This window comes from Phalacrocorax aristotelis, chromosome 15 (assembly GCF_949628215.1).
Source record: "Phalacrocorax aristotelis chromosome 15, bGulAri2.1, whole genome shotgun sequence".
NCBI classification, from domain to species: domain Eukaryota; kingdom Metazoa; phylum Chordata; class Aves; order Suliformes; family Phalacrocoracidae; genus Phalacrocorax; species Phalacrocorax aristotelis.
The window spans coordinates 9,722,397-9,740,751 of NC_134290.1; the positions used below are offsets into that span (position 1 = coordinate 9,722,397).

General features: G+C 40.9%; 1 protein-coding gene across 8 annotated transcripts in view; it reads left to right on the plus strand.

Moving 5' to 3' along the window:
- Positions 1–18,355, plus strand: part of KDM2B (lysine demethylase 2B) — a 126,434-nt gene that overhangs the window by 72,373 nt on the left and 35,706 nt on the right. For all 8 annotated transcript variants that reach the window (XM_075110731.1, XM_075110733.1, XM_075110732.1 and 5 more), the window contains 2 exons: positions 4,545–4,999; positions 13,078–13,164. In XM_075110731.1, coding sequence (XP_074966832.1) covers positions 4,545–4,999; positions 13,078–13,164 — 542 coding nt within the window. The remainder of the gene's footprint in view (positions 1–4,544; positions 5,000–13,077; positions 13,165–18,355) is intronic.

The following is an 18,355-nucleotide window of genomic DNA, read 5'->3' on the forward strand; positions in this document are numbered from 1 at the left end:
ATAAAAATATCTGCCCTTCTACATGAGTTTGGAAGATGATGACTGTGGCTTCCTTTCCCATCCTTCAGGGCCAGAGTGAGTTTTTAGGCAGTTGCCTCCTAGTTAGTGTGTGAGACACTTCTTTTTTCACATCTCTTCCACAGAAGGGCAAACACTCAGGGGAATGATGACATGACAGCAGTCACAGGCTGCTGTAAAAGCATGCAGTCTCTCTTTCTCTCCCTTTTTTTTATTTTCCTTGTCCCTCTCAACTGTGACATTTGTCCTGCCAGCTGAAATCAGAAAAGGATCCTATTTGGGTTTCCTGCTAGATTTGAACATGTACTGTTTTGAGATGGATATGTCTTCATTATTTTTACTCTTATAATGAATGAGTCTGTACTGGACATTTTCAACCACAATTGACCTTCAGTGAGATATGGATCTTGAGAGTGAGCTGACAAAGAGTAATTGGGAGAAGATACTGGGCTATCAAAAACGTGCTTTCTCTGTAGCCTGCAGCTTTTAAGAGTCCCATTGCTAAAATTCTAACAGGATGGCTCTAACTGTATGTTAAGCCTGATGGATTTAAAAAATATGCCCTCTGGCATGGTGAAGGAGTGAAGGACCCATGTGTTCTCTCCTCCCCCCCCCCCCCCTTTTCAGGGGGTAGAATAGATTTGCTTATGATAGATGGGTACTAGACTATATTGAGTGATTTCCACGTGAGGTGCTCCATCCAGTGACACATTTCTAGTATGCTCGGGGTTTTTTCTGCTAATGAAAATTTCATTGCTGCCTTTAGCAGGCCAAGAGCAACTGCTGCTCCCAAGTCACAGCGTCAGGGTTTAGAGCTGGGAATGGCAAGGTAGATATTACACACTGGACTGTTCTGAAGAGTTTAGAAAGATTTCATAATTACACCTCACCCTCCTCCCTTTCTTTTAAGTTCTGTAATACAGCAAGTTGCTTTTCACCAATGAAAGAAACTGTGTATAATTATCCTTTTTGTACAAGTGCATAACTGTGGGGAAAGTTAGGTGATTTGCCCAGAAGCACAGGGGAGTGAACCGCTGTAGAAAAAAAAGTATTTCTAGCTCTCTGTCCTGTGGTCAAGCCTGTGCTGCTTCTCCTCTTCACTGAGTTATATCACTGACTGGTTTGTATAAACTGGTTTTATTTGTTTTGAGATGGAGAGGGGTGAAGGTCTTTTTGCACTAAGTGGTATGGAAGCCCAGGCTGGATAACCACTCTGGACCTGGAGTTCTAACCGGGTATTGGGTGGTGCATTGACTCAGAAGAAGAAACCAGAGTTGCATTTAGCAGGAGCTTTTTTCCATGGAGGGACTTTATAAACCAGAAACCTCCAAGTCAGTGGAACCTTGGTAACACAGTGCTTAAAATATACTTTTTGACAAAGTAAATGCAGATTATGCTTATGTAGGGCCTCAGCTCACTGCACAGTAACTCTCAGTCAGATACTGTTTTCTTTAAAATGAATAAATAAAAACATGGCATGTTGCATTACAACAAAACACTTGAAAATACAAAATTGAACCCTCCTCACCTTGAAGTTATTCTTCCGTTATTGATTCCCTTGGCTTTTTTTCTTTTTTTTTTTTTAATTAGAAGCAGTAGCAGACAGTTGTCTTTTGAAAGGAGTCCACCCTTAATCTGGTGGTGCAACAATACTGTAATCCCCTTGCGCTGGAGAAGAGACAGATACACTTCAGTTTAATGGCAAGCCTGTCCCTAAAGGTAAAGTTAGGCAAGACATCGTGTAACTGCCAGGCTTGCAGAGAAAAGGCCATAGGGCACTTGTTTGGTGATGGTTCATTTTGAGGTTAGATTTAGATTATTTTTTGTATGTCCATACCCAGGTGTAGCTGGCACAGCAGGTCCTGTCTTGCGCAGACAGCCAGTGGCAGGGAAGCAGTGGCAGCTGGCAGAAAAGAATTGCTGGCCCCCCTCCCTGTGTGCTTGCTTCTGATGGGAACAGAAGTATGCTGTGGTGTTCCATTCCTTTTTTGCCTTTTGTTTGCTTAGACTGGAGCAAGAGACAAAAAGTGGAGATCTTTCTTGAAGGCTGTTTTCTCTTAGCACCAGAGCATTACTTGGAGTCAATTATTCGCACTTCCATAACATGATCTCCCTCTCTTTATGCCTTACCTACGCTTGTGATTTGCCCCAGTTACAGCCATTAGTTCCTGTTCAGCAAGGCCACAGCACAGGAAGACAGAAACATAATTTTCTTTATGTGGATTTATACCAATTTCTGCTAATGACGCTGTACTGGTTCCATAGGGATGTGTATCTGCTTTCACCTTATGTTTTATCACTGGCATCTTCTCCCATCTAGACTGGGCTTTTGTGTTTCAGTCAATTGTAAAATAGCTCACCAAGGCAGTGTGGCTTAGAGAAGGGGCTCCAGCCCTGGATCCAAGAGCCTGGATTCTGATTCCTGGTTTTGCCCTAGATTTGATGTGTGACAATGAGCAAATCATGCTTTCTCCCAAGCATCTGTTTCCTCAGCTGTAAAATGGGAGAATGACATAAGCTGATTATATAGCCTTTGAGGTGGGTAAGTGTGCTAGCTACTGTGGACAAAGGAAAAAACAGTGTTAAAGAAAAGTTGGATAACCTAGTGTTTTTTAAATGTTCTGGTTAAAATATTTTCTAATCCTCTTTATTTTTCTAAGAGACGCATGGTGGTGTATTAGCACAGATCAGAGAGGAGGAGCTGCTCTGCAGTGTTGCATGCCGCCACCTTAGCACACAAAATAAACTGTGCTATACTTCTTCATGGTGAAGCTTTTTTGGAGGGATGCAGGGAGAAGGTTAGCCTGCACTGTGGATGGAGCTGAAGTTGGCTGTGGCCAGCTTTGCTGGTAGCTGGTATTTTTTGTGACTGACATCTTTTCACAGGCATTTCAGATTAAATGTGCCTTTCAGGAGTAATTTTATGGACATTTTGGTTCTGTGGAAAAACGCAAATGTGACTGGAGGAGTAGACTGGACAGAGATGCTTGATTTTTTGCAGACACTGTTGTAACAGCACATTTGCCCTGAGAAGTATAAAGTGGCCAACTTGTATCTCTTGGGCACTAATGTACAGAGGTGCGCCTGGCCTTACAGAGTTTTTATTTGAAACTGCAGAGCTAAGCAGCTAGGCTAACCACCCTCGGACAGCTACTCTGACACTGCCTGTTGCATCTTTGTTACTCAGCTGACAGCACATATATTTTGCAAGAAGGTGGTACGGTAGTGTACGTAGTATGCAAGAGGCAAGGAGCTTCTCTGTGATAAATTTGCCAGCTTGGAACTGGGCTTCAGCGTTTGTTTTGAATCTTGCTGTTAAACAACCGGATGCTAAGCTTTTCCTTTAATGTCCACTTAATCCTTCCTTAAGCATGATTCACGTTGTCCTAATCCAAAGCTACTGCACTGCAAAGCATGCAAGCTGTGAAAGGAACTTTTCATTAATTGTTCACTCACTTTTTCTGTATGACTTCTGTTTCCTTTGCAGAGTGTTTTTGTTTGCAGCTTGATCTCGTACCCATTTCAGCCACTATTAAATTTCACATTGACTTAACTGGGTGTTGCCAGTGTTAATGGTATTTTCCACAGAAATTCCTGCTGTTGCTAGCCTGCATTCAATGTTGTTCACTTAGTAAAGGAAATTGTGTCTAATAAATAAGAAAAGATGTGCGCTTTAGGGAACCTTGGCCACTAGTTTCCTACATTGCTTTCATTGCTTGATTGCACAGAGTTGGGTAACAGTTGGGATTTTTATGGGGAAACTTAGTATAAAACTAATATTAATCTTTAGACTCAGAAACTTGCTTTTAAATTTTCCTGAGAAGTACCTAGAATGTATCAGGGACAGCATTAAGAAAAACAGTGTCATTTAACTCTGTGACAGTCCTTGCATTTCCTTGTGTTGAGGCTTCTTGTCTGTAAAATAAGCGTAATTGTAATCCTCTGTCTCAGAAGAGCAATGAGTATTCATGCAGTTAACAAGTGGGGGTTCTTGTTTTATCAACAGTTGCTCACAAAGAGGAAGAGTATTGAGAAGTTGATTTTGTGCTGTGTAGAGTTCCTGGAAGAATGTTGATGTACACATTTTAATGTGCTTTCTCCCATAATTTTTTCCTTCCTTTCTGTGCTAACTCTCCTCTTAAAGTTGCAAGGCTGCTGAATGTGGTCTCTTTCGGCGGGAAAATTAATTGTGTGTGACTTAAGAGCTCTGCCTACACTTAATTGAAGGCATAGAGGACTGAAGCTTTGAAGAAAGCATAATTTTTTTCCCTAAATGTTTCCCAGTCATTTGAACTGAGTAGATGTTAATGAAAACCAGCATTAAAACAAACAACCCTCCCACCCCACCCCCCCACCCCACCCCCCCAAAATAAAAATTAGCTGAATAGAGCTCATTCCTGTTACATTCTTACCAGGCATTATCCAGTGCCCTTTTAAATGGGCAGTGCCTAGCCCCAGTGGTAGAGAAGTGTTTAAGCTATGAATTATATTGGGTGAAATTTCAGCATTCTTTTTCCACCTTTCAGATGCAAAAAGAAAACGCAGCACAGACAGCTATTCATCAGATTCGTGGTTAGACATGGATGAAGAATCTTGTGATGCCCATATCCGGGAGGAGAAGGATGACAGCTTGGATAAGAACTCCAAATCCTTGGTGGATGGTTCCTCCTCACCCAACAGCACACACTCAGAAGGGAAGGAGGGTGCAGGAAGAAAACAAAAAGCCACAGTAATGAGATACCTAAAAAGAACTTTGTCTAATGAGTCAGATGACAGTGTAAAATCAACGACCCCCACGGACTATCCCAAAACACCAACGGGGTCTCCAGCTACAGAAGTTTCAACCAAATGGACTCACCTCACAGAATTTGAACTGAAGGGTTTAAAAGCCCTGGTGGAAAAGCTTGAATCTCTCCCAGAAAACAAGAAGTGTGTTCCAGAAGGCATCGAAGATCCACAGGCTCTCCTAGAGGACATGAAGGTGGGTAAGATAGCTTGCTGATCCACACAAACTGTTTTCTGTGGGCAGAGAAGACAGCAGGAGATCAGAAAGCAAAGCTCTGATCCACTCTTGTGTGTAGTGACCAGCTCATATCAGCATGCTCTGCCACAGAGAGGGGAATTATGCTCCTAACAAAAGCCATCTCTGCTCTGGAGAGATGGCTGTTTGCAGTCTGATTTAATTGATGCAGTCCTTTCTGACTGTTGCAGCAGTAGCCAAAAGTTTAGATGCTCTCATAGTTCAGCACTTGTTATGTCCCATGTATAAAATAGTCTGTTTATAGTCTTAATCTGCCCTTTTTGGTCTAGTGTTCTTCTGGAGTATATCTGATTAACTGACATACAGAATGTAAATACTTGATTGTAATTCAGAAGATGTATTGTCTAATGTTTTCAGTTCAGTTGCTTTTTTTTTTCTTTCACCTTTTTCATTTTCTTTTCCTCCATTGCCCTCTATAGGTTGATAATTATTCTCCACTGGTACAATATACTGGTTTTGGAGATCGTGTGAGGAGTGAATGCTCACTAGTGACAGAACTTTTCTTTAGATTTTTAATATACTGAAAGTGGTACCCCATCTGACTCAGGGATAAAGTCCTTCTGAAGACCAGCATGGCCTTGCTGCTTCTAGTCCCAGCCCTGTCTCTGATCTGTGGCATTCCTTTGGACTACGTGTTTAGCTTTTCTGTGTCTTGTTTTCCCATTGGATAAAATAGGCATATTAATTTTTTTTTAACAAAGCTGAGAGCAGCATACTCCTGTAGTTTTGCTGGGACTTGTCAAATAAGGCTAAAATTGTCAGCCTGTCCTCTGCAGGTCAAGTACCGTGGCAATTTGGCCTGATTTGGAACTATGAGTATTGATTTGTGGTCTTGTGTTTGGACTGCTAGTTTTGTGCTGTTTCTGTGTGCAGTATGGTTCTTCAGCTACATATGTTCCATACACAAGAGCTGTGTAAGCCACACAGCTTTCTGAGGGGAAAAAAACGTGTTTATATGGTAAAAGGGGAGTCTGTACTTCTTCACTGCAAGTACTGTAACAGCTGCTTAGAAAAGGCTTCAAAGCCAGTTAAAGAAGGCTGAACATATGCAGTGTGCAGTGGAACCATATTCCACAATCTTGGAGCCTGGAAGTGTGATACACGGCACTCATTTTGGTAAACCACAAGAGCTCAGAAAGTCTCTTCTTGCAAAATCAGCCACTTTGTATATGAAAGTGGACACACATGCCCAAAGTCGTGGCTGTAGATTAACTGGCTTGCTTTGTGATTGGTTATCTTCTAATCAGAAATCAAAATGAAGCTTCAAGAGAAGGAGTTGAATTTATGGTGAAGGAGAAAGGGTGGTAGTGTTACTTTTCCAGGCTTGATGCACAGACCAAATTTCCTTAAAAATAAACTGCCCCTTCTTGAAATCCCAGAAAGGGGTACAGCAAGTAATAAATGGTGCAGATGTTCAGAGTATGATCATGCATGCTGTTTTGATGACACACTCCAATGCAGCGTGGGACATCTTACTAGAACATGGCAAGATACCATATGTGAATCTGGTTTAAAGCACTGTGCAGGAGTGTATGCTTTCTTATTCCTCTTCGAGCAGTGGATTCACTAGCTACAGAGATGGACAACTGCACCACGGATGTTTAAGAAAAAGGCCCGAGTTGTGCCCTTTTTGGTGATACTGTGCTTTAACTGGTATTATGTGGGCATCTGCCAGTTTATTTTCTGCATCTTGCAAAGTTGCAGTCTTGATGTTCCATCTCCTTTCATAACTGCCTCCTTCTAAACTTTCTCTCCTTGCCAGCACACACTGTAACTATCAGGATGTAGCCCAACATCTGGATATTTATGGTTCCCTGCTGGTTAAAGAGCCCATGACCACATCTAAACATCATGCATGCTGCAGAATTGTTTTCTCTGGAATCACCTCTGTATGTTTGGCGAGCATGTGACTGATTAGTCAGAGTAAGACCTTTTAAAAGGTTGTTAACTCAAACATTTTCTTGAATAGCGTCTAAAGAACTGTTAAAGAACTTTCTTACCCATCTTTTTTACAATATTGGCCCACATATAAGGCAGCCCTCAGTTTTCAGAGAATGGGAGTCAATACGGCACAGTAAATTAACTGAACCCCATATAGTCTGCTTCCTCCATAACTCTCCCCACAGTTGCATAATCTGCTTGCTAGATGCTCTGAAGGAATTGGGGGAGTTAGGGGCAGTTGCACTCAGATCCAAGGTTGCTTGAGTACACTTCCTCTCAAGTCAGGAGTGGAGCCCAGGACTCCCAACGCAGGCCTTCCCTTTGCTCATCAGCAAATTGTCTGAGGCAGCCACTGCCAAGCTGTGTCCCATTCCCATCTAGTGTTGGGACCCTGGATGCAACAACCCATTGCTCCTTTCTGCCGCTGTGTTTGTTGATGTAGTAGAGAACAGTGCAGCGGAGCCAAAGCATCCTAGTTCCTTGTAACCCATGTCATACCAAAGCATGAAGTTGTTTATTCAGTTTGTTGGCTTTAAAAAAAAATCATGAAAGAGTGTATCAGTGCGTGCATAGGGCTCCTACCTTCAAAGGATAGAGCACGCTGCTGGAAAAGTTGCCAAGTGATGGATTTCAGCCCCATGAGCATACATCTAGCATAATGGTCCTTCAGGATTCCTGTATTGCCTCTGTGCAGAATGCAGCTGTTCAGAATTTGTTCCACCCTTGCTCCTCAGTGTGTGTTAGGTACGTCATACTGTTCAGAGCCTTGGCCGAACATGGTGACAGGAATGTTCCCTTGGGGTTCCCAGTGATATTCATCACTGAATGAAGTCATGTGGTTCACAACTGGTAATTGATGAGTTGTTGTTGTTATCTTTAGGTCACAAGTAGGGAACTAAGGTGCAAAAAGATTAAGATAAAAGTGACCATAATTTTGGACACAGGTTTTACGTGCCGTGGATGTGATTTTTCAGGAAAGTTAGCATTACTTAAGAATGATATGTGCAAAAGATAATTTTAATGGTATTGAAACTGTAATTGCTTAACATTTCTGCAGAGCAGAAGTTCTGGTCTTTAGCATCCAGATCCCAAGCCAGGTGTGAGGAAGAGTAGGGACCTATAATTCATGATGTCCTGTGGAAACTTGATTTAGAAAGTTTGCCCTGTGTCACACAGAGACATAATGGCAGAAGGAGAAATACAGTCCATTTTTCTAGAATGGTGTTTATCTCCTTGACCACTAAATAATTTTCCCTGTTACTTTGCTATTAGTTTTGCAACTTGTACAGTAAATAATGTGGGGATTTTGCTGATAGCATTAGCAGTAGAGTGAGCAGAAGCAGCCTAGCACCTTTACCTCACCCTGATGAATATCCAGAGCACCAGCCATTCGTGTGACTGAATAGATGCAGAAATCCTGCAGAAGAAGCTGTGCAGATCATCTGTGTCGTGATGGTATGTGGCTATATTCACAAGGTTTATTTCATGGGCAACCTGACTTTTGGCGTGTAATGTCTTAATAATAAATCATACAGCCTACAAAAAGTACCCTTTTAGTGCACCCATTTGAGAGTTATTCTTAACAAATTCATAGCAAGAACACACTCTGACAGAAAGTCTAAAAGCTCTTGCTCTGCTTGGAAAGTCTTAAGCATGTTTCTTCCTGAAGAAAAGAAATCCATGTTTATTGTAGTAGTTTTATTTCTTAGTGAAATGCAGTCAGGACTTTTCTGTATGACATTTATGTCTGTCTTTGTCCTTCAGTAAGACAATTAATGTTTTCAGAAAACAGGATATGGGTAGTTAAAACTGGAGAAAGGAAACCATTTTATTTAGTGATGTGAAGTTTCACAGAACTAATTTGGGTAACTTGCAGAGAATCCACACTTTCCCATCTGAGCAAGAATTCACTAAAGGATGGGTGACTATTACTGCTCTTAGCGGTAAATACAACTACAGCTATATACAGCTATTTAATGCCAAGTAGGTGAGACTCTGAAGTAAAGTGATTTATTTTCTTTATAAGAAGTGAGACTGAAAACTAAACTAAGCCTGTGTAAATTCCTTACACGTCATCTAAGCTCCTAACTAACTGCAACTATCTGGTGGGGACACGGCAATCCAGAAGTGCCAAGCTAATGCCTCTGCAGATTGAGAACCCATTTATCACCATGATCGATGGAGTGCAGCAACACAAGGGAGGCTTATTTGCAGAGCATAACATGGGCCTTGCTTGGGGAACAGGTCACTTCTTCCCTCAGCTCAAACAAGGAATTAAATTCTTGTTGGCTGTGGCTCTGCTGTATGGGCACTATATCTCATGAGACCCATGTTCACCACCAAAGGAGCTTCCCAGAGGCCTCCAAACAGCCATTACTGACAGCAGTGTTCACTCTGTAGCAGATGGCATCGGAACAATCAGCGAGGAGATGCAATACTCTCTGTATCCAAATGTCTCTAGCTGGGCTCCGTGTGAGCTGTATGTGCAGCAAATGTGGTGGGGAAACTGTTGTACAGATAAACATACCCTCCCTAAGAGTGCTCAGCTGACCTAAGTTGCAGGAGGACAGAAGGCTTGGCAGTGGAGCTGTTGGCAGGGTGAGCAGCCAGAGGACACTGCAGCCATTGCCCCCACATCTGTGATGTTGGTGTTACTGTTGGGGGCACATGTAGCCTTCAGTCATACCTTGTTTTCCATATATACGTGCCCTGAAATGAAATATGAAACACTGCAACGTCATCAGCTCCCAGTTTAAAAATTAAGTAGCAGCTGAACTGTTAGAAAAGTACCTACACTGGTGAGGAAGAGAAGGGGGAAGAAAACACTGAGATGTAATTTTACTTAGATGGTGGCCTTGGGGATTGGAAGAGTTTCATCGTGTGGCTTCTTCACTTCATATTTAGCTACCAAATAGTATGTCAGTCTACTAAAGATGCAACTGGGCTGGACTTATGTATGAAGAAGAGAATAGAGAGGTAACCACCTCACTCCTTTGTGTAGTTTCATCCCACATCACAGCACAGGTAAAGCTGAGCAGACCTTTGATTGTGACAGTCTGCATCCCACATTAAACGCTCTGCCAGTGATACTTGTCTGCACGCAGCTTCTGATTTCTGCACACAACATTTCTGTTGTGTTACCAGCAGGATGATAATTCCTTTGCTGCTGTTGGGGAAGAGGGCTGTGAGATCTGCCTCGTAATAAGGCCATAGACCTTCCCCACTTCAAAGTAAAAATGCTGCCCTTCTTCAGAAGGGACTGTGGAAGTCCATTAGGGCAGAAGAAACTCTGAAGAAATGGGTTTGTCAAATATCAGCAACTCGTTGGCAGCAGCAGAAGATTCTTGTGCAAGACAGATGATATCTGCTGAAATATGTTCTTACTTTTTCTTGCCAAGAAATCTTACCCCCTTCTCATTCTGATGACAGGAAAAAAACTCCCTCTACTGAATGCATTTCAGGGGAGTCATTCTTTGCTGTGCTTTTGAAATTAATGGCTAAGCTGAATTCTTACATACTTAATCAGTTTCTTTCCTTCATACCTGCTGTTGTCACCACAGCCTTCAAGTGTAACGAATCAGGCAGGCAGCCTTGTGCTGGATGAGCATCATGTTGTCTAACTGGAGCCCCATGGCTTTTCTTTACCCTTTTCGTTTTGTTTTGTTTTGTTTTAAAGCAGGTGAACAAAAGTCTGCCTCCTCCAGCCTGTTGTGTACTGACACTTGACACTAGTCAGTACAAATGCAGCTTGGTTATCATTCTGTCGCTCAGACATCCATTGTTTTCAGCTGGCTGAGATGATAAACTGCCATAGTTTTGCATTTCTTCATGGTTAGTATTTTCACGTGATACATATGATAACAAGTAACCTTCATTATTCTGCCAAGCTCTTGGAATATACTCTGCTTTCTACTGAACTCAGAGTCTCTGACATTCGTTAGTGGAAATGTTAAGGTTTTCTGTCTTACAAGCTTTTAAATCTAAGAGTAACAAAGTGAAGAGGGATTAATTTGTCCTTTGTTCATACAGCTTTCAAGCTGCTGCCTTGTTCTGGAGAATTTTGGCTTTGCTGTGAGAATACAAAAGACACCTCAATTTTTAGGATTGAAAATTTAACTTTCAGAATGTGGTCACAGTTCAGTTAATGTAGTGATCACGCTCAAAATAAAAAGGACGTGAGAAAAGAGGTGCTTGCTTAACCTCAGCTCAGCCAAGAGTTAATTTGCCAGTGACTAGTCAGTATGTATAAGTTGTTAGCTGTTTCCCTCAAGAGTATTCGGCTGAAGGTACGCTACAGGTCCCTCATCAGAGTCAGGCTGGGGCAAGCTGGGTTTTAGTCCTAACCAGCCAGGCTATGCCTGTGCAAGCTTCTTCAGTGCAGCCACAGTGCCGGGCTGACGAAACTGGGCTTGTACTGGTATTGCTTATTTTGGTCAGTGGCGCTGCTTTCGGACTAACCAGTATGAAGAACGGCCTTACTGGTTTGATAGTATCTGAAGAACACCAGCACTGTGCTGGTGATGTAGTGTCTATAAGAAAAGCATCTCTCATTTAAGCACAGACTGGGGAATTGAGCTGAATCCAGCAGGTTGCCAGAGCTCCAGGGAGAGAAAGGCAGCCCCAGGGACACTCATCCAAACTCTCGTTTAGATGCTAGTCTGCCTACTTGGGCTCTTGGGGCCTGGAACATGCCATCGTACTCCTGGCTTTAGTTGGATGATTACAGATGAATTCCAAGTGCACTTCCTATTAAAACAATTACTGTATTTTAAACTCTTTTTATGTAGTGTGTGAAATTTCTAATTATTAATGCTCTACACTGGGGACTGAGAGAGCCTGGTGCCTGTTGTTGTCTAATTAAGCTTTTTTTGAGAAGTTGGTATACTTGGGAGCAACACCATTGAACTTAATTGTCTGGGGTTATCTCCTAAATTCTATTAGGAGGTAATTTCCAACCTGCAGTTCTTGTTTATTTTATTGGAGCATTTTTTGACCCTTAACCTGTTAGTGCTTATTTGAGCTTCAGTTTTCAGCAGCACAGCAGAATCCTCCTTCTGACTTGTTTTTTGTTTTCATTTGTTGTCTTTTTCAGCTACCTGAGCTCCAAATGAAGAGCTTTGTAGCTAGGTTAGTAAGTACATAGAGTCATGAGAAGCGAGCGTGGACTGTTCCCAACTGAACAATTGAGTATACTTAGAAAGAGTTCTTCTCCACCTCTGCGAGTTATATGGTCACGGGAGTGATTCACAGCAGCAGAAGCTGTGTAAGCCAGTGCAACCCACTCATGAGATTTCTAGGACAGTGCATCAAAGTAAAAGGATTTGGTGGGGGTGGATGGGAGGGGAGGCCAATAATTTTCCTTAATACTGTGCTACACAGAGTTAGATCCTTTCCTAGTAAATAGTCAGGAACCTGAATGCCTTACCCGATCCCATAAAGTGAACTAGATTATGGCAGCTCTGGCCTGCCCAGCAGAGTGGAAGGAAGGTTGGTGGGTGCGCTTGAATTGCCGTGTGCATAAAGATGAAAAGTTCCAATGCACGCTTCTATATCTTTACTTACCTGAATGCTCAGGCATCTGTGGATTGCTCTAAAGTACATGCTTGATGTTCTGTGACTGCAGAAGTTATGGTGGCAGAGCCTAGATGCTTCTAGGGTCCTTTGAAGACTTGATTAGGAGAGAAGGTGTTCGTTATGGTGATGCTGGGGGTCATTTGGGATTTAGTGAGCTGGAGTTTAAGTGGAGAGGTGATGTTGGTATTAGGCTGATACCAGTGGAAAAACACCAGTCCTTTTGGACACATCAATTTTAAAGAAGTCTGTAATATTTGAGGTGATTCATGGCTGATTTTGCTGCTTTGTAAGAAGCTTCACATCCTGGATCATAATGACAGGTGTGAGAGTTTCAGTGTGAATTGGAAGTTTGGAAGCAAAAGTAACTTGCAGAGATGTAACAAGTCAGCAGAGATCTTGTCACTCTGTCTTTCATCAGAGTGGAGTATTGTCTTGTGTAAGTCCACACTCTTCAGCTGGAGAAATATTTCTTTGCTTAATAAAGGCATTTTCATTTGCAACAGAACATACTGAAGGAACATGCTGATGATGACCAAAATCTTGCCATTTCGGGTGTCCCTGTGGTCAGCTGGCCCAAGAAGACCACAAAGGTAATGAGACACAATTACTTAATAATCGTTGTGCTACCTCTCGGTGTTTATTTATCTATAGTCTGACAAAGTGCTATATATGACACTTTGGCAGCTGCTAGCATTTTTAACACAAAATGTTACTTTTAATGGTTTTATGATTAGGTGTTGAAGCAGAACAGAAAAGTACCTCAGCAGGGAGAAATCATTAGAGTTACCATTTTAAAAGATTTTGTTTGGCCCTTACTTATTATTATAAAACTTTGATATGTCTTAGTCATTTACTAGTCATGGTTAAATTTAGAAATGTTGGTGCAATGTTTTGTGTAAAATTAAACGACGTGTAAATCCTACAAACTGGTCACCTAATAAGCACTCTCATCTGGATGAGAGGATGCTTCTCTTATACTATGAGACCTCCTGTATTCTCTGTACAAGTGTGCCGCTGTAACTTTGGAGTGTTGTTTTCTGTCCCTATATCTTCATTTTTCCTCCTGTATATGGGAGTAATTCTCTTCAATTTGCAGGAGAACCATGAGGCTTGCTTCATTAATGCTTATAAAGAATTTGAAATAATTAACTAAAGAATAATGTCAAAAGGCTGGATGTTATTTGTAACAGTGGTATGTTTACCACACTTCAGTTATTCAGCATACTGTAAAAGCAGCTTTGTTTATTTAGAAGATGTCTCATCACTTCTATTTTTACTTCCATTTTTCACTGAATTAGTTTTATAATACATAATTTCTTTAGAAATGCTGAAAGGGTCGGTCAGCTTAAATCAGACTTCTATCTGAAAATCTGTTGTTGTTATCATTGTAAATAACTTTCAAGTAATTAACTGAGTGAATTATTTTCACTGTTCTCACTTCTCGTGCTGGTGCACTTGTCATGGCTTTCCATATAATCACTTGTAGCCATGAGAATTTGCTGATTTTCAATGGGAAGTAGGAGTCCATAAACATCAAACTGCCAGAGGAGAGTGGGGCAGAATGAGCATATTATTATGTTCCTTCTTGGTTTCTTGTTGGGTTTTAGCTGAGCACATTTTAGATGAGTTATATCCTGTTAAATACGTATTTCCCTTTTAGATTGTATCAAATTCATGGGAATATGTTTTGTGTTTAAAACATTTTTTTTTTGTTTAAAACATTTATTTGTTTAAAAACAACAGTGTATAACCTTGAGAGGAATAGGTGTGGGATTCTCCACTGCTTTGATAGCTGCTGTTCATTCATCAGTCAAGTATATTCTAGGCATTGAATAAAGCAAAATCCCTGTGACCAGAGGAAAACTGGTGTGTGAAATATATAAAACAAAACTAAAACAACTGACTCTCGTGCTCTATCTTTTGAGCTTGTGGTAGAAGTGAGCATCTTAATGTTTCAAGGCTTTTATAAGCTTTGGCATTTGCTAACGTTCGTGTTCACTTAATTTTGGAATCCTTGATAAATGGTTCACTACTTATATTTTATTTCTGTATATTGGCAACATAACTGTAACTGTAAAAGATCTGTATTTTTTGTTACTTAGATCTTATCCCTCTTAGCAAAATCCATCCTGCTGGCTGCAAGGGTTTTTTTTTAACTCTCTGGTGCTTATTTTCCTTTAACCTTTTTGAAAGCAAGAACTTTTAGAAGGCATCATTCCCAGTGCTAAGGTACAATAACTAACTCATTGGCTAATAACAAATATGACGACAACTTTCACAGAAAGTCAGGCTTTAGATTGAAGTTTGGAAATAAACAAAAATTTATAAGAGAGGAAAACCTTTCACCATTTCCTCATATTTACTTTGTTTAATCTGTGATCAATTTGTATTGTGTCTTATGTTTTAGCTAAAAGGTGCACATGAAGATACGGATGAATGTTTCCCAAAAGGAGTTCGTTGTTGCCCTTCTGATTGGCAAATGTCCATGTCATCTTACATGTTACAGCTGTTTCCCTTGTCTGGGAACAGAGGCCAAGTGAGCAGGCAAGGAATACACATCTTAACATTGAGTCTTTGACTCCCAGATTAAAAGATGTTGGAAAGACAATATCCGGGAGATTTGTATAAAGGCAGTATTAGTAGTTAAGCTTGGTGATTTTGCCTTTGTTCCCTGTCAGTCCTGATAATGAAATAGAAGATTTTACAGAGAAGAAAACCCTTAGGGAGGGGAGGAATTCCCTTTAAAATTGGATTGTAGCTGGTGGAGCAAGGCTCCACGGCCAGAAGATGCCACAAATGTTGAGCACAAAGCAGGAGAGTAAACCTTACCAGTGATTTTGCTTTCTGTAGTATTGCTCTTGTCATACATAGGAGAAATGCCAAATATTTAACAGTGCCTTTCCTGAGATAGTTGTGTTCAAAGGGAGTGGCAGATATGATATAGCATAGTACCAGCTATTGTGGGGCTGGTAAGAAGGCATTGTGGTATATCAGCTTCCAGGGAGAGGACAATTGTCTGACTCCAAGTCCTTAAGAAGTAGTGAACTGAAATCCAGAAAGAGGAGGTAATAAATGGAAAACGTGGCTCTTGCTTTCTCCCAAGAGAAGGCTCTAGAAGAGATTTAGAAAGACAAGAGCAGCAGGTGGAGAAGGAAGAATAAAGCCAGCATTAAATGCCAAAACATTTCAAAGAAAATTGAAATGACTGTAAAGAAAGGAGGGGAAGAGACTAGAAACTGCAAGAGAGCAGGATGAGGAGAGAGGCAAGTACTGAAAAGGGATGGAGTGGGCAAAATATAGAGCAGAGGGAGAGAATTCTTACTAAAGCAAAAGATGCCTGGACAGAGAATGACTTAAACTGTGTGAATAACCCGAGTTGTGGAGGGGGGGCTTAGTTACGTTGACTTGCTTTTGAAAGAATATGCTTTAATAATCTGAATTATTTTTGAAGCAGCAAATAATATTTTCCTTTAAAACTGAGTCACAGTTTCTTTTATGTGGTTAGTGTGATATGCCAACAGTGCATACAGTTCTGTACTGCAAAATGGTTGCTTGAAGACTGTGAAATTCTGGGGTTTAGGGAGAAAACATGTTCACTCACCTTAAATCACAGTTCACAGTGGATAAGGTGTGATGGGCAAGATGTTTAAGTAATTACGTGGAAGACACATCCATATGTTGTGGCCCCACTGTGCTGCATCACTCCTGTCTGCCTTTCTACAGGCATTTGGGGCTGTCAGTTTTACTGCAGCTTGCCCTCAAAAAATTTACTCACTGAGAAAAGAAACAGAAGTAATGATCAAAAATGTTTTTATGAGGAGATAAAATAAATAGGTGACATTTGATGATCTTGTGGTTAGTGTACAAAATGGGAGGCAAGGGTCTGTGTTCTGTTCCCAGCTCTGCTGCAGCCTCCTTGTGTTGCAGGAGCTGAATGGCACTTTTTACTTCCTGAGCTTTTCTGTATTGCATGGAGATGGTGCTTCCCATCCTGGGAGGCTGTGAGGTGAAATTAATGTTTATAAAGATCTGTGACATCTTCAGCAGAAAGTTTCATAGTATTTTATGGCAATAGAGAAAAGGTCTGTGATTCACAGGCACCTCTTCCAGATCATATTTACCTATCTTTGTGGAGCTTTTTTGAGTATTCTGTACTTTTTAAAATTTATTGATAATTACTTAGCACAATAATTATGCTCCAGTAGGCACTTTTTTTTTTCAAATGCTCTTTTAGAAGCAAGAACCTGCCTTTTTCTTTTAGCTATCGAGTAAGAGAAAACAGTACATTTTCAAAAGAAATCTGTATCTGATAATGACTGATTTACCAAAATGTTTGGCTTTGTCAGGGATCATAGGATATGTTCAACAATACTCATTTAGGCCTTTTGAAGGAATCGGGAATGTGGGACCGAGTAGATATTTGAAACCTCCTTGTCCTGATGGCTGACTGGCAGTTTACGTACCGTCAGACTAGACAGCACATTTTTCCCAGCTGGCTGCTGAGCACAGATGCAGCTGTGGATATGTAAATCCCATCCCTGTTCCTTCACCAGGGGTTTCTGCAACAGTAATTTGTCCTCGCTTGGTGCGGTGCTGAGTGTTATCTGTGGGTTTTTTTGCAATGGTAGTCTGCTGTCTGAAAGGAAGAGCTCCATAGGGTATGCTGCCTTGAAAAACTGGGGTCTTAAGTGACTAAAGAGCAGTGAGAAATAATCCTAAGTAACTCCTTCCCCATCCTGGGACATGAACTTCTGGGTGGTGTGAAAGGAGAGCAGGGCCTAAAACTCATTTTCCGCTGTGGCAACACTGGAACAGAAAGCTGACTACCATCAAGCCAAATCTTGAAGCCCACTCTCAAGATTTACTCAGCCCTACAATACCACAGTTCCCATTTTATCTGCACAGGGATTAGGGGTAGCATTTTATTTAAGGAACTCGGAGTATGGCCCAAGCAGAAACAATGCATTTTTCAAACCATTTCCTATTTCTGGAAGACAACAGTCAACGGTAGTAACATGTAATTACACTCTATGGCAGTGCCTTCTGGTTTTATTGTGATAAAGATCTTTAGTTGTCTGTGAAGAGCAGCTATAAAGAACTAAAATATGTTTGGACTCTCTTGTTCTGTGAAGAGTTAGAAATGCAGACTGTGAGCCAGATTCTCATCTCTCTTACCTGGCACAAACCTAAAGCCACTGCATTTGTCATGATAGCAAGTGTCCAAATATATATAGGTCTGGCTGTGAGCAGGAGATGAAGCTGTAATTTTCAGTAGCTGGATTACAATATTACAATATGTGGCTGTTTTTCTGATGCCCATTCATATGCTTTTTCCATGTCATTTTTACCTGTTGATTTTAAGAGAAGGTACTTGAGAAGTATAATAAGGAAATGGTAATATTTAAAGGAGTACTATTAATTAGTAAAGGCCACAAACCGAAATTTTAATTGGATTTTTTTTAAAAAAACAACAACCTTCCCTGCAATTGGCAATGCAAATAATATGTTCATAGCTATGTATCAGTGCATGAGAACCAGGAAGAAAAAGTGATTGTTAAAAAAAAATTTTTAAAAGACATCTGTCAGGCTGTTTTTTGTTTGTTTGGTTTTCTGTTGTTTTTTGGGCTGGGTGGTGGTGGTAGGTAGGTAGTTTAAAGGGACTTTCTGGGGTTTTGACTCTACTTTCCTGTCACCAGTAGCAGCATCTGATTCAAATCTTTAGCAAGTTCTGTCTTACAGCAGTTTATTTTTTTACCCCATTATTTTTACTAGAAATCTTTT